The 14,413-nt window shown below is 42.2% G+C and overlaps 1 protein-coding gene across 1 annotated transcript; it reads right to left on the reverse strand.

Moving 5' to 3' along the window:
- Positions 1–362: 362 nt before the first annotated feature.
- On the reverse strand, positions 363–13,964 carry znf1035 (zinc finger protein 1035). Its single transcript, XM_013907903.1, has 4 exons — positions 13,910–13,964; positions 7,716–7,773; positions 3,291–7,624; positions 363–381 (listed from the first exon to the last, which is right to left on the reverse strand). The coding sequence occupies exons 3-4, from the start codon at positions 7,586–7,588 to the stop codon at positions 363–365; spliced, it is 4,317 nt and encodes a 1,438-aa protein (XP_013763357.1). The 5' UTR covers positions 7,589–7,624; positions 7,716–7,773; positions 13,910–13,964.
- Positions 13,965–14,413: the final 449 nt, after the last annotated feature.

Below are 14,413 nucleotides of genomic sequence, written 5' to 3' on the forward strand. Positions count from 1 at the left end.
TGCTTAGATCGTGACATGTTCTGTGGGCTTCAAGATCAGACCTGGTATAGAACAGCTTGGAGCAGTCGAAGCAAGGGAATTTCTGATCGCCTGTGTGCATCCTCATGTGTTTTTCCAGATTTCCTTGACTAGTGCACACCCGCCCACACTTAGGACATGTATTGCGCTTTTTCTCTTGTTCCTGTCTTCCATGGTCTTCAAGGTGACTGATGAGCACTAAGCCATCTGTGAAGCTCATTTCACATTCTGAACATTGATACTGCACGGCTTTCTTCTCTTTACTTGAGCTGCTTTGCACCTCATTTCCTTCTGAATTTTTTGTTGATTCGTCCATTAAATCATTGTTGCAGAAAAGCCCAGTGCTAGTCATTGTAGAGCCGCCTCCAAACGCAAGAGCAGAGTGATTAAGAGCAAAATCAAAATTTGCTTTTAAAGGTGTCTCCAACTGCTGGTTTGGAATACGTCCATTTCTACACTTCCTGTAGTGGTTTCGGAGGAGACTTTTATTCCAGAAGCCCTTATTGCAGGACTTGCAGTTAAAAGGATGGCCCACTGCATGTGTACGGAGATGACCAGTTAGTCCCGCTTTGTTTGCAAAGAACATATTACATTGTTGGCAAAAAAACTGCTTGGAGGGCTCCATATTAATAGCGGTATTAAGACTTTGTGTTAAATTGTCACTAAGTCTTTCATCACAACTCTCATCCACAGGCTCTTCTTTGATGCCTGACAGAAGCTGCTGTAGGGGGGCAGTTGACACTGGATGAGTCATTGTTTCCAGCTTGTGCGTGCTCAAAAAATGCTCTTGGAGCTGTGAAAAAAGCAGAAATCGGGAGCTGCAGTATGCACAAGAAAAGCCTTTTGGTGGGTCATGAGTGGCTGACTGCTGGCTTTGGAAAACTGGTGATGAGCTTGTTGTTAAACCACAACCTTTCTTGTGATTTTCAAGCTTGCTTGCAGGGAAAAAGCCACCACATAGGTCACAGAGAACTGTACTTGTCTGGTGTTTCTTGGGGCACTTTGGAAAATGACGCTGGACATAATCCTTCCTTATAAATCTCTCACCACAATAATCACATGAATATGGCTTCTCTCCTGTGTGCAGGCGGTTGTGAACACCTAACTGCCAGCTGTTTCCAAAAACACGGGGGCAATAGCTACAAACATACTTGTACTTCTTGTTAAAGCAAGGCTGGATCCTCTTCAGCATTTGGCTTCTGATCCCATCAAGAGATCCTGGCATGTTTTCTGCTGGAGGACAGGTTCCCTGCAGTAAAGCAGCTGCTGTTTCCCTCAAGACCTTTCTGCACCTTCTCATCTTTTTGTGCTTTTTCAGAGATTTTTCATGAGCGAATGAGGAGCCGCACCGTGTGCACTTGAATAACTTTGTGGCATGGAACATGGTGAAATGTCGGGAAAGTTTAGACTGAGTTGTGTAGCTTCTAGAACAGACCTTACACTCAAACATCTCCTGCTCTTTAGCACTCTCAATGCCAAACTTATTTTGCCAACCTTTGCCAACATCTTCTAAACTGATTTTGGGAATACGGACCTCCAACCTTGTTTTTTTACCTTTGCAGCGAGTCTGATGTACTTTCAGATGATCGTACCTTGAAAAGCAGCTATCACAGGCCTTACAGCGATATGGTTTTACTTCATTGTGTGTCAGAATGTGACGTCTCAGGTACCTTGGTTTCATGAAAGTCTTGGTGCAGAATTTGCACTTGTACTCCGTTTCACCATGTGCATTGGGCTTTGGTTCTGCCTCTATGGCAGAAGGAATGTTGGGAGGTTTCGTTGCAGCAGTGCTTTTGAGTTTTGATAGCGCATCTTTGTTAACACCGTCACAGAAAGCTTCATGCTGCAAACATAATGTCTTTGATCTGTATCTCTGACCACAGTGCATACAGGCATATGGTTGCTCACCAGTATGTGAGACCAGATGTCTCAAGAATAATGACCTGAACCTGAACCTCCGGGTACAGTAGGGGCATTTAAACTGAAGCAGAGTGGTTGCATTGGGCTGTGTAGACATTTTAGGAGTATCCTGGTTTGTTGGTAGACTGCTTTTATTATAGTTGGTGTCATGAGATAAGCCAGTGCTCAGCTCTGTTGTTTCTTCACAGTTCCTCTGATGTTGTTTCATTTTATTAGGTCCATAGTACTGCCCACATCTTGAGCATGGATGCACAGAATTTATCTTGTGGGCATGCTGATGATTTTTCCAACGGTCTTTCTTAGAAAATTTCCGTGGACAATAGGGACACGGATATAGTGTTTTTGTCTTTGTTTCAGACTCGAGAGTTCGGGTTTCAGGAGGGGAACACTTCTGACTGTGAATTTTAAGGCATATGTTACGGTAAAACTGTTTTCCACAATTGGCGCAAGAGAAGGGTTTGTCCCCAGTGTGTTTGATCATATGGCGCAATAAATAGCGGCGATTGTTAAAATTTCGTTTGCAAAATGGACACTGGTTTGAAGAAGACCCTGATATATGGGTGAGACAATGTTTTCTTAGAACTTGGGCATCATCAAATACTTCTTTACATAAGGAACACTGCATTTGCTTTGGTTCATCCTCTTCTTCCACAGATTCCAAGGTTTGCTGAAGATTTGATTCTGTTCCCTCTTCAAGTCTAAGTGCCCTGTTTTCTCTATTTTTGTGGGTTTTTAGATGTCTGAGGAGATGTGCGGGATGCTGAAACTGCATAGTACAGTCTGGACATTGAAGCGTTCCCCTCCTTAGATGTGAACTTCTGTGCTGGATCAGTTCTCCAATAGTCGGTAGAATCTTTTTGCAGACAGTGCACTGTATCCTCCTCTGGTGAATAATTTTGTGAGCAATCAGATGGGATCGCTTCTTGAATCCCTTTCCACATTCCAGACAGCGGTATGGTCTCTCACCGCGGTGATTGCGTTCATGCTTCTTCAGTGACTGTGAAGAGCTGAAATATTTACCACAGAAGCGACAACTGAGATTGCTCTTTGCTTCAGCTGAGTTCAAGTTTTCCTTTCCATCTTCATTCTGTGTACCATTTAAAGTTTCAGGATTACTCTTGGTGGAGAAAATGGAATTCCGGTACCTGATAATTTTCCCAGTGAGTTTAAACAACTCGTGTTTCTTCATATGTCTGTACTTTCCAGAAGCGTAACAAAAAACTGCAGGACAGAGGTTGCATTTGTATCGTGGCACAGACGTGGAGGTTGTCAAAGCTGATGGTGGTCGTTTTCTCTTCTCCTTTTCCCTCGTTTGCATTTTCTGCTCTTTTTCAACAGTTTGTGTTTTTTGCTTTCTTTCCACTGTTTCTTTCTCAACCGTTGTCCTTTCTTTTGCTTTCTCTTTTGCTAGTTGATTAAGAAATTCTCTGAGGCAGCTTGTTTTAATATGCCTATATCGATTGGATGTCATAGTGAACATTGTGTGGCACAAAGGACATCGATATTTACCAGCAATTTTTTCCTTGCCACCATATATCGCATCTCGAACACAGTCACGCAAATGTCGCGCTCGATTGTAAGAGTACTTAAAAAGCCGTGGGCATAGAGGACATTTATATTTTCCTATTATGTCATTCTCCACTTCTTGAGTTTTCTCCTGCTTTTCATCACTCTCACTGACTGCTGTGGGACTCTGGTTTAACGACACTACTGTACCCTTTCCATGGTGTACTTTATAGAGATGCTTTTTAACCTTTTCTGCAGTAGGGAAGGTTTTACCACATAATCCACACAGATTTGTCTGGGAGATGTCGAAAAGCTTAACAAAACATTTTGGCATATCTATGTTACTTTGCACCCCATCCTTTTGTTTTGGTGTGTCAGTTTGTCTCACAGCCACATCAGGATTTTTAGCTGGGAGGTTGGACTGCTTGCATCTACCAGGTACACGCTTGTGTCTTTTCAGGCTCCCGCCTTGTGCAAAATAAGAGCCACAGTCATTACACCTAAATGGTGTTTTCCCAGTGTGAGTCCGCATGTGCTTGATATAATGCATTACTTTTGAAAATGTCAGTCTGCACCTATTGCACCTATGGTTGCCTTGGCGATTTCCCTTTTTCTGTGGGCTAGGATCTGAAGGACGCTGAGACCCGTCTTTAACGTCACCACACAAATGTTTTCGAGCTTGTTCATTTTTCACCAAATAGAGACTGCAACTTTTGCAAAAGTCAAAATTGTTCACTGTATGGCAACAATGGTAGTGTTCAATTGATTGATCTGTGCTATAAGTTGTGTGTTTGCAATCTGCACAGTAATACGAGTCACTTGTTCCATTTTCTGACTCCAAACTCTTCAATATTACAACAGGTTGCAGCATTTTCCTCATTTCAGCTGCGGATTTTAGTTGCGGAGCTTGTCCTCCTGAATGGTCCATGTTCTTCCCATCAGTTTCAGTAACAAATGCTTCTTTATACTGTGATTCATTAGTGTCACATGAGGAGTCATCTCTGGACAGAGGTTCACCATACAGCATGTCTGGCTGTTCCTCTGTAGAGATGTCCATGTCTTCAAATGAGTCTCTAGCATTTTCAGACCAATCCTCCCCAAGACCCAGAGGTTCTTGGCCAACTGGACTTTCACGTAGTGATTGCTGCTGATCAAGAGAACAGGTTGTCTTTGCGTTCACTTCTGAACTTGCCCAGTCTGAAAAATTTGTGTTGGAGCTTGAGGGTTTTGATTGCAAGCAGGATTCTAAACTATTAGGACTTTGCCTGTTGCAGTCACTTGTCACCACATGGCTATTAGATTCATAATCTGTGGAAGAGGTTGCTCTTGCCTTATCAGCGGGACTTATACATTCATTTTCTACACAGCCATGTGTGTCTGTGTTGGAGCTTTCTTTCAGTGGGGAAGAGTCTGGATTAGCAGCAACACTTTGCTTGTTATCGTCACTAGTGTCAATGGAAATACCGTCACCGGTTACAGTGGTGTTGCCACAATTTTGATCTGGAGAAGAGGTTTTGATTTCCATTTTTTTAGAGGGACACGTGTCTGTGCTTAAACAGGATTGTGAAATACTAGGAACAGTTTGCTTGTTCTTGTCAGTATTATTAACAGAAAGACTGTCACTGGTGATGTTGGGACAATTACAATCTACATCTGGAGGGGAGGTTGGACTTTCCTTGCTTCCTTCTAGAAGAGGATGTGTGTCTGTGTTTAAGTACTCTAACTGAAGGGAGGATTCTGGATTAGCAGCAACGCTTCCCTTGTTCTTGTCAACAGCATCAACAAAGGGACTTTTACAGGTTGCACTAGGGCTGCTACAGTCTTGATCTAGAGGGGAGGTAGGGTTTTTCTTCTCAGACTGACTTTTGAATTCCATTTCTACAGAGGTTTGCACATCTGTGTTTAAGCTCTTTTGTTTAAAAGGAGATTCTGAATGGCTGAGATTCTTGTTGCTAGTATCAACAGTGACACTGGATCCACTACAGTCTTGATCTGGAGAGGAGACCAAGGTTGTTTCTAGCGAAGTTTTAAATGTCCTTTCTTGACAAGAATGTGTATCTGTGTTTAAGCTCTCTGGCTCCAAACAGGATTCTGAATGATGATCAACACCTTGCCTGTCCTTGTCAGTGATGTCAATAGAAAGACTGTCTCTGGTGATATTGAGATCACTATGATCTTGATCTGGAAGAGAGGTTGGGTTTTTCTTTTCCGATTGACTAGTGTCTTCCATTTCTAGAGAGGGATGTGTATCCGTACCAGGCGTCTGCAGTTGCAAGGAGGAATCTGGATGAGTGGCAACACTGTCTTTGTTCAAGTCATTAGTATTTGTAGAAAGACCTTCATTACTGGCAGAGAGACGACTGCAATTTGAATCTGAAGAAAAAGTCATATTTGTCTTCTCTGCTGCACTTGAAAGTTCTGTGTCTACATGGGCATTTGCACCTTGGCTCAAGCTGTTCAACTTTAAACAGGATCCTACATGAACGCCTGCACCTTGCTTGTTCTCATCTTTAGTGTCCATACATAAATAGTCTTTAGTGTCAGTTCGGCCACTACATTCTGGATCAGGAGAAATCTCAACGTTTGACTTTTCTCCTGCAATTGCTTGTACTTCATCTACATTGAGATGTATGTTGTTGCTGCAGCTTTTAAGCATCAAACTTGGTTCTGAAAGCCCTGAAATACTGACATCGCTCAACAGATCTTCACTGTGCTCATCAAGGTTTCTAAAAACTTCACCAGCCACACTTTCATCAGACTTTTGTGTAGATAATAAGTTAGATTTAACATCATGACTGGTCCTTGTGCATTTCCACAGTTGTTGTGTAGAAGCATTAGAATTGGATGCCTTGGAGGATTTAATGGCATCTGTCTGAATTTCTTTCTTCTGGCAGTCAGAATCCTTATTTTCAAGTTGACCTCTGTTGGATTTGGGAATTTGGGATTTATGTTCATCTGAAATCTTGTTTTCAAGTAAATCTGATTCTCTCGTTTCCCCTTCAAAGACCTCATCATTGTTTTGCACATCTTGACCCATATTTCCATTTTGACCATCTGCTGAGTTTGGATGATTAAGTCCTGCCTTTTCTTGGTTCAACAGTTCTTTCATGTCCTTTTGTGAGCCATTTTCATTTATGGGAACTTGATCATATTTTAACGTACTTATGATATTTGGAGAAGCTGAAGTAATTTGCTTTTCCTCACTGTCATCTGGATACTCATCTATTCCATGACCAAAGTTTTCATGACCACTTATCAAGAGGTCTGAATGAGTATGTGCAAGATCTCCCTCCACATCTTTCCTTTGTTTTTCATCTTGGAAACCACCGTATTCACTTATTTCAAGCTCAGTTTTGCTCTTGGTAGTTGTCTTCATGTAGGAGGTAGTAGAGGACTGATGATGTCCTGTGTATGATGTAACTGTTTTCTCTAATTTTTCCAAACTGTCCTCTGGAGACTGAACTATGTTTTGTCGTGCCTTCAAATTTGACGATAAAAGTACATCAGTCTCCGACATATCTGAACACAAACTCTCAGTCGGAAAAGTCATATTATCCGTATGAGTAAAAAACCATGATGATGAGCCTTGTTTTTCGGAACCATCAGTTTTAGGATTTGAATAGGACTTACTTGCCATGAATTTACAAGGTGGTCTTGTTTCACCAGCGTCTGCATCAGAGCAGCTACTGACATCTGAGTAGTTCTCAAGAAATGATGTACTTGGCATTTCATAATCTTCCTTAAGTCCTTGAAAGTCTGTTCCAAAAGATGATGGAAAAGAGTCAGATGTTTGCAATCCGTCTGCAGCAAAATCCGGGATATTACCATTTTCACATCGTTGCAAGTAATCCTTTCCCATTTGTTCTCCATCAGCTTGCCATTGTGTTTCACCACAGTATCTTTGATAAACATAATCTGACCTGGAATTCACAACACTGGGGTCTGAGCAATAGTTTGTGTTAAAGTCCGAGTTAAAGACAGGGGCTTCATGTGAAGCACCAGCGCTGGCAAAGCCATGATGTCCAGTAAAGTCCTCAATATGATGGGAAAGGCACCCATCTGACTCAGATGTCCTTCTCAAAGTCCCTGGATCTGATGGTAGAGGTGGGGGATTATGGAAATATGAATCCCACCCATGCGCCATCCTCAATATGGAGTAGTAACTAAGGCTTACTGTAGCCTGAAAACACAGATAAACAAAGAATGAATAAATACAAATTAAAACCAAAACCATCCACAGAAAAATTAAAAAATAAAAATAAAAATCTCACCTTATTTTAAACATCTATGGACTGTCCAGAGAAATGTGAATTACATCTGATTGGAAACCTGTGTAAAAATTAAAATGAATATTTTTATTGCTCTGAACATTTTACAAGCTACAGAAAACATCAGAAAAAACACATCACACCTCTTTCACACTGCTGTTGTTAGTATAAATTAAAGTTTTAATGATCAAATTGGTATTGCCACCACTCTACAGTCAAAAATTATATGAAAAAATATTTTATAACTGTTTTCTCTGCAACTACAATGTCTTATTTTGGAAGTATTCACATCCGCTATGGCACTCCAAATAATATCTGAGAAAGGCCTGTGTCTACAACTTGATGAGTCCGCATTTACAAGGCTAATGAAACTGACACCATGGAAGCCACCAAGTTGAGAACCTCTTCAGTAGGCTTTCTGGCCATACCTAATATCTAAGTAAGTTGATTCTTGGTCAGGGGGGTGCCCAAATCCCAGTATTGTAATGGAGCTTCAGGTGTCATAATAGATGACCAAATAGGCAGCACTTACAGCAGAGGTGGCCAACTCCAGGCCTTGAGGGCCGGTGTCCTGCAGGTTTTAGATATCACCCTGGGTCAACACCCCTGAATCACATAATTAGTTTGTTACCAAGCCTCTGAAGAACTTCAGGACATGTTGAGGAGGGCATTTAGCCATTTGAATCAGCTGTGTTGGATCATCTAAAACCTGCAGGACACTGGCCCTTGAGGCCTGGAGTTGCCCACCCCTGCCTTACAGACTTTTATGGTAGAGCAGCTAGATCTGAGCAACTATGAGACCCATACGGCATTTTAAAGAAAAAAGTCTTTGGTTTAATAAGAAATAAAACTCCACTCTTTGCACAGAACTCCAAACAATATGTTTGGCACAGTAGCAGGCACAGATCATCGACCTACTAATTTGATTCCAGCTTCGCTGTTGCTGCTGGAGAAGTGGGCGGCTGCCCGAGCTGTCATTGCCCTGTTGCTGCACCTGTGGCTGGGGGTGCCGACGGTCCAGGCCGATTCCCTCTCTCAGTCACGCGGGGTGGGCTTAGGTTTGGCCAGGTGGCTCCTTGGCCTCAGTCGGCCAATCGGGGTATGTGGCATGGCCTGCGGTGCCAATGACTTGCTGAGCAGTAGCCAAAACTGAAGAATTGGGATGCAAACCAGGAACAGAGAACATCTGCCTTCAAATTATAACTGATGCTTTACTGAAAGCAAAAGGTCCAACTTTTACAGTTTCTGTTTCAGGTTTGTGTTCCACTGTCCATAATTTCACCACTTCTCACAGTTCTATATACTTCTCTCTAATCAATTTCACATCAATCTCCTCCAATTCATCTTGTCTGGTTCTGGGGAACAGCTGGTTTATTCTCCTGCCTTCTATCTCTCTATTCTTCATTGCACCTTTCTGCAGCCCTGATAGTTAGCTAACCTCCTTTCGTGCTACCTTGACTTTGGCCTCTAGTCTCCTAGGGTACTGCTCGTGTGGCTTTTCAACTTGTAGCCAAGCATCTCACTGATCACTGCTGCCGTAGTGTTAGCTGGTTAGTCTCGGTAATGATACCGTACTTTGGTACCATAGGTACTGTCCAATAGTGCTGCATTCACATCATCTAGTAGATCTTCTGAGGGTAATTCACATAATCTTTCAGTTCAGCTTTGTCCACCCACTGGTAGGACTTCTGGATGTCAGCCACTTCCTCTATCTGCTGGTAGCACGTACCGTGCAGGGGCCTATCCTTCCACGATGGTTCCTCCTCTTAGTCTTGAGCATGCGGTGGGTTGGGGGCATCTTCCTGACGTATTCGTGGGCGTTTGTTGTCTAACACTGGACTGTGGTACTGACACTCACCAGTCCCCGGCCTCCTTCCTCACGCTTAGCATACAGCCTCAGGGTGCTGGACTTTGTGTGAAACCCTCCAGCTTGATGTCAGTGGCTTCTATTTCCTCCTTTGGCCATCTTATTATTCCAGCAATGTAACTGATCACAGGCAGGGTGTAGGCGTTAGCCCGGATCTGTTCTTACCATTCAGCTTACTCCTCAGGACTTGCCTGACCCTCTGCAGGTACTTCGTGGTTGCAGCTTTGCTAGCGGCCTCTTCGTGGTTTCATTTGCCTGTGGGATCCCAAGGTACTGACCTCAATAAATTATGACCACCTTGTAAAAGAAGTCACAGAAGCACTAAATCGATGGTCAAATCTGCCTATATCTATGATAGGTCTGATAGATATACTAAAAAATGACAAAGTTTTTGTTATATTATTTCCAAACACCTCTGCTGCCAACTCTATTCTCTGACAGTTTAAACAAACTATTTAACCAATTTATTTGAAGTAATAGGAGGGCAAGGCTCTGTCTAAAGCTACTTTACTTGACCTATGAAATAGGACGACTCCAACTCCCCAGTCTCAGATGGTATTACATGACTGCCCAACTAACATCAGCTTCCACCGTTAACAAAAATAGAGGTGGTATGCGTTGGGAATATAAAAGGGAAAGGCTTTCTCTCTATGCATTATAACTTATTGACGCTTTCGTCCTCAGACTCAGCAGCGGATAAGTTAGATGCATGGAGAAGGGATATCCAAGAAAACAAATGTTTTTAAACATTGTTTTGTTTTGTTTAAAAACACAAAAAACAAACAATAAAAACATGCTTTAAACTTGTGCAATTTAAAGCACTCATACGTACAGTATAACACCCGTCAGGCTCTATCATATGTCCAATCACATTCCAGACATTTGTACCAAACGTTTAGTTGAAGAAGGAACTTTTTTTTTCTGCTCTTGCTCTTGACGAAGGCCAGATGGTGACGAAGGCCTCTCCTCCCTGCTTAGCCTCATGTCCTTGTCTAGTCTCGTGTTTTTTGTATTACTTTTCCCTGGAACACTCTCACAGTCTGTTCTCTAAAACCTAAAAGAGGAATTATGGGTTTGATCAACTGGTTCCTGAATGCAATTGACACCCTTTTCTTAACGAGAAGTCTGGGCTCAGGTGAGCCTGAGTGCAGAAGATATCGACCTATTAGGAACCATGATAACAGGGTTCTTGCTGATCAGAGCTGGCTTGGCCCTGACTTATCGAAGAATTAAGAAAGCGGAACCAGCTGTTCAAACCCCCACAAGGCTGCCCGCTGGGATTGAAACGATGGGACGACGCATGAGTTTCTCAAAATGGGCTCATTGAGTGCAGCACGGATAAGATCTTGGAGAAGCTCGCGGCTCTCCAACGGGAGATTGAGAGACCAGTGTCAGACAGTTAGAAGAGCTTTGAAAATCATATGAGTTGTTCGCACTAAAGTAAAAACCACCATCACTTCATGCGGATACCCCTTCGGCGCCAGCTGCGGTCTCAAGGCTGAAGCTGAACAAAAACACCCTGATAATGACTGTGTTTAGACTGTTCTTCCCATTCTATTCAAGGCCACCTGGGTTGGCTGGAAGACTGTTTACTTAGCCTGGCAGGGCGAAGGACGCTGTCTCAGCTGAACTCTGGACACATACACACACGCACACAGACATTTATACACATGCAGATGTACACTCATCCCCCCCTCCCCCTTCAAACACCTTCGACACTTATTCCCTTCCGATGCTGACGGTGGATCGAGGACCAGCACATAGGCTCCAGGCCCAGATGTACTGTCTACATTGGCCGTCTCTCACCCTTTACCCACCCCTGTTGCTTGTCATGTGTTTCTTTGGTGTATTAAGAGTTTTTTCATGTGCTATGTGTAGAGGTGTTTTTTTTTCTGTTCTCAAACGGATCTCCCTATTGGAGCTCAGTCTGGGGGGAGTTATTTTTTTCTCCTTATCTTTCCTCATGTGGTGCATTTTCCATTGTTATACCTCTCTGACCTATCTTCCTCATGTGATGTTTTTGTGTAATGTGTGTATGGTCGGAGGGTAAGATTACGCCGCCATTGCGTGCAATAGGTCAGCAGCCTTAACATGAAATTTCCCACTTGTGGGACTAATAAAGGTATATCTTATCTTATCTTATCTCTTCACCATTGTCTATGGCAGGGGTCAGCAACCTTTAAGACCCAAAGAGCCATTTGGAGCCGATTTCCACGCAAAAGAAAACACTGGGAGCCGCAAATACTTTTTGACATCTAAAATGAAGATAACACTGTATATATTGTTTTTTACCTTTATGCTTTGTGTGAACAACTAAAGTGTGTTGCTTATGAAATCCATGAAGTGCTACAGAGAAAATTACATTTTATTCATGTAATTAACACATTTTGAACTCTTAAAGAAATATAACAAAAGGAAAGACACCCAGCTGAACTAAAATGATCCATGTAGCAAACAAACTGTTGTGAGCCGCCACCCTTATATCGACTTTGGGCTTTTGGAGCCTTGACCTGACTTTTAAAAAAAAAAAAATAATAATAATAATAATAGGAAAAAAAGCACTATGCTACTGAAAAATGCAAAATAGATATTTGCAAAATTCTGCCTAAATATATATTTTACCAGGTTAATGTGTGTGGCAGGGTGGTCTGCAGCGCCGCTGCAGGGGAGGCGGACGCACCTGAGCGGCACCCGCAATCGTGGCTCGCCGTTTAACGTCTGTGCTCTATCTGCTGTTGTTGGTATATGTCGGGCTGTGAGCTGAAAAGCTACAGCCGGCTGTGTGCGTACAGCAACCGTGTGTGAAAAGTGGTCAATAAAGAGATGCTGAAAAGCATGTTCATGCAAACATCGTTGGGTCTGCCGTGGTATGTTTACAACGGGACTTCTGCTCCTGAATCTCTGCACACAGCGTCTGCAAATCGGGGCTGTACAAAGTCACTTTCATCTTCACGCAGGACTGTAAGCTGTCATCTGTGAGGCGTGAGCGGTGTTTGTTTTTAACATAGTTCACGGAGGAGAACAGCTGCCGACATAATGTGGATCCGAAGATCCATAACTGGCCTACCTGGGGTTGAAAGTCTCTATAAATGCACGGCATTTCAGCGGGTACACCGGCTTCCGCGAGTGTGACGCTTATTTTGAGCGATGAAAAAATAACAAAATACAATTTTATTTTTATATTTCAATGTCACAATAATCTTCCAATTTAGAAGTACATAATAAAAAAAACCTAACATAAATAAAATACACTTTAGCTAAATACTTCAAATTTATTTTCCCAAACCACGTGGAGCCGCACTATAAGGACTAAAGAGCCGCAGGTTGCCGACCCCTGGTCTATGGGAATGTTCTGAAGTTCATGAATTGTAGAAAGATGTTGCCAAGTGTTTGTCTGAAATGTTTAATGTAAAAATCCCCTTAATGGTTAAACTCTGGGTACTTGGTAACAACTAAAAAAAGCTGACTAAATTACTGGACTATGGACTACTTCAAGCCAGAAGTAGCCTGGCTACTGACTACTTCAGCCCATGTTGGAGGAGTATGGATGCACACTCCATGGGACTCTAGAAGTAGGAAACTGCAGAATCTGTAGGCCTGGAAAGACGAACATACATTGCCAAGGGCAAACGACGGGACTTTGTGAATATCCATTTTTTAAATAATAGTTTGACTACTATTGTTCCAGATAAACACATCCAGACCCTTTTCAGTGCTGCTGCTATTTGTAGATTGCTCTATGGAAATCTTGTTCTGTCCCTATCCCTGTGTGAATGGTGGACAACTTCCCAGTGCACATCCCACTGAATGTTGAAAAAAAAATAATGTATGACTGGCTGGACTCCTCAACTCATGTGCTGCTTATTAGCTTGGAATATGATGAGTCTTCAATTGTAAACTGGTGGGTCACAGCCAGTAACCATCTATTGTCATCTGTCTTGATAATACATCCAAAACTCAGGTCAGTTTAAAACAGAAGTTCTTTTCTTTGGGAAAATGTTGGATCTTTGTTAATAACGCAGGGGCAAGTGGCCAGAATGGACCTTCAACTGAGCAAACAATAGGGGATCTGTGCTGGAAGAGATCCAGAGGTGCACACGATTATCTTGTAAGCAAGTACTTAAAATTCAAAAACATCACATACGGTTTTTGATTTTTTATTGGGCTAGTTTGTGGAACGTATTCCACTTGAGCTAATTTAGGTTACCTGATGTACTTCGGTTTTGTTTACTTACCTATACACCAGTCCTGAACTCAAGACATAGATGTGCCATTTTAAAACAAAAAGAAAGAACACACTCAAAAGCTTAACACTAAAATTCTTCTTTACCTGGTGGTAAAATGTCTGCTGCCATCCAAATCTTCAAGATGTTTTTTCAGTTTTCTGTAAAAGAACAAAAATAAATAAAATATGTTAACATCATTATTATTGTCATCATCATCACTTTGAGTACTAACAGGAGCTTTGGCACCGTGTGCAAATTAGATCATGCAACAGAAGAATGATCCCAAACACAGTAGCAAATCTAGAACGCAACGTTTGAAAAAGAAAGCAATCCATGTGTTGCATTGGCCTAGTTTAAGTCCAGACCTTGACCAGACCTTAAGACAGCAGTGAACAAACAAATGCCTGCAAACCTCAGTGAACTGAAGAAACAAAGAAGAACAGACCAAAATTCCTTCACAACAATTTAAGAGACTGACGAAGTGGTATAGAAAACTTGAGTGTACTTAGTTTTTCCTCCCACACATTGTTACTGCATTTTTAGTTTAGTTTTTGTTGGATAAGTAGCTGTGATCTAGCCATTGCTCTCAGCGTGAGCACTTCCCTCTC

This window comes from Pundamilia nyererei, unplaced genomic scaffold (assembly GCF_000239375.1).
Source record: "Pundamilia nyererei isolate P.nyererei 1_Seehausen unplaced genomic scaffold, PunNye1.0 scaffold00601, whole genome shotgun sequence".
Taxonomy (NCBI): domain Eukaryota; kingdom Metazoa; phylum Chordata; class Actinopteri; order Cichliformes; family Cichlidae; genus Pundamilia; species Pundamilia nyererei.

Coding starts and splice junctions, on each gene's coding strand:
- znf1035 (XM_013907903.1), bottom strand. CDS start 7,588: ATGGCGCATGGGTGGGATTCATATTTCCATAATCCCCCACCTCTACCA.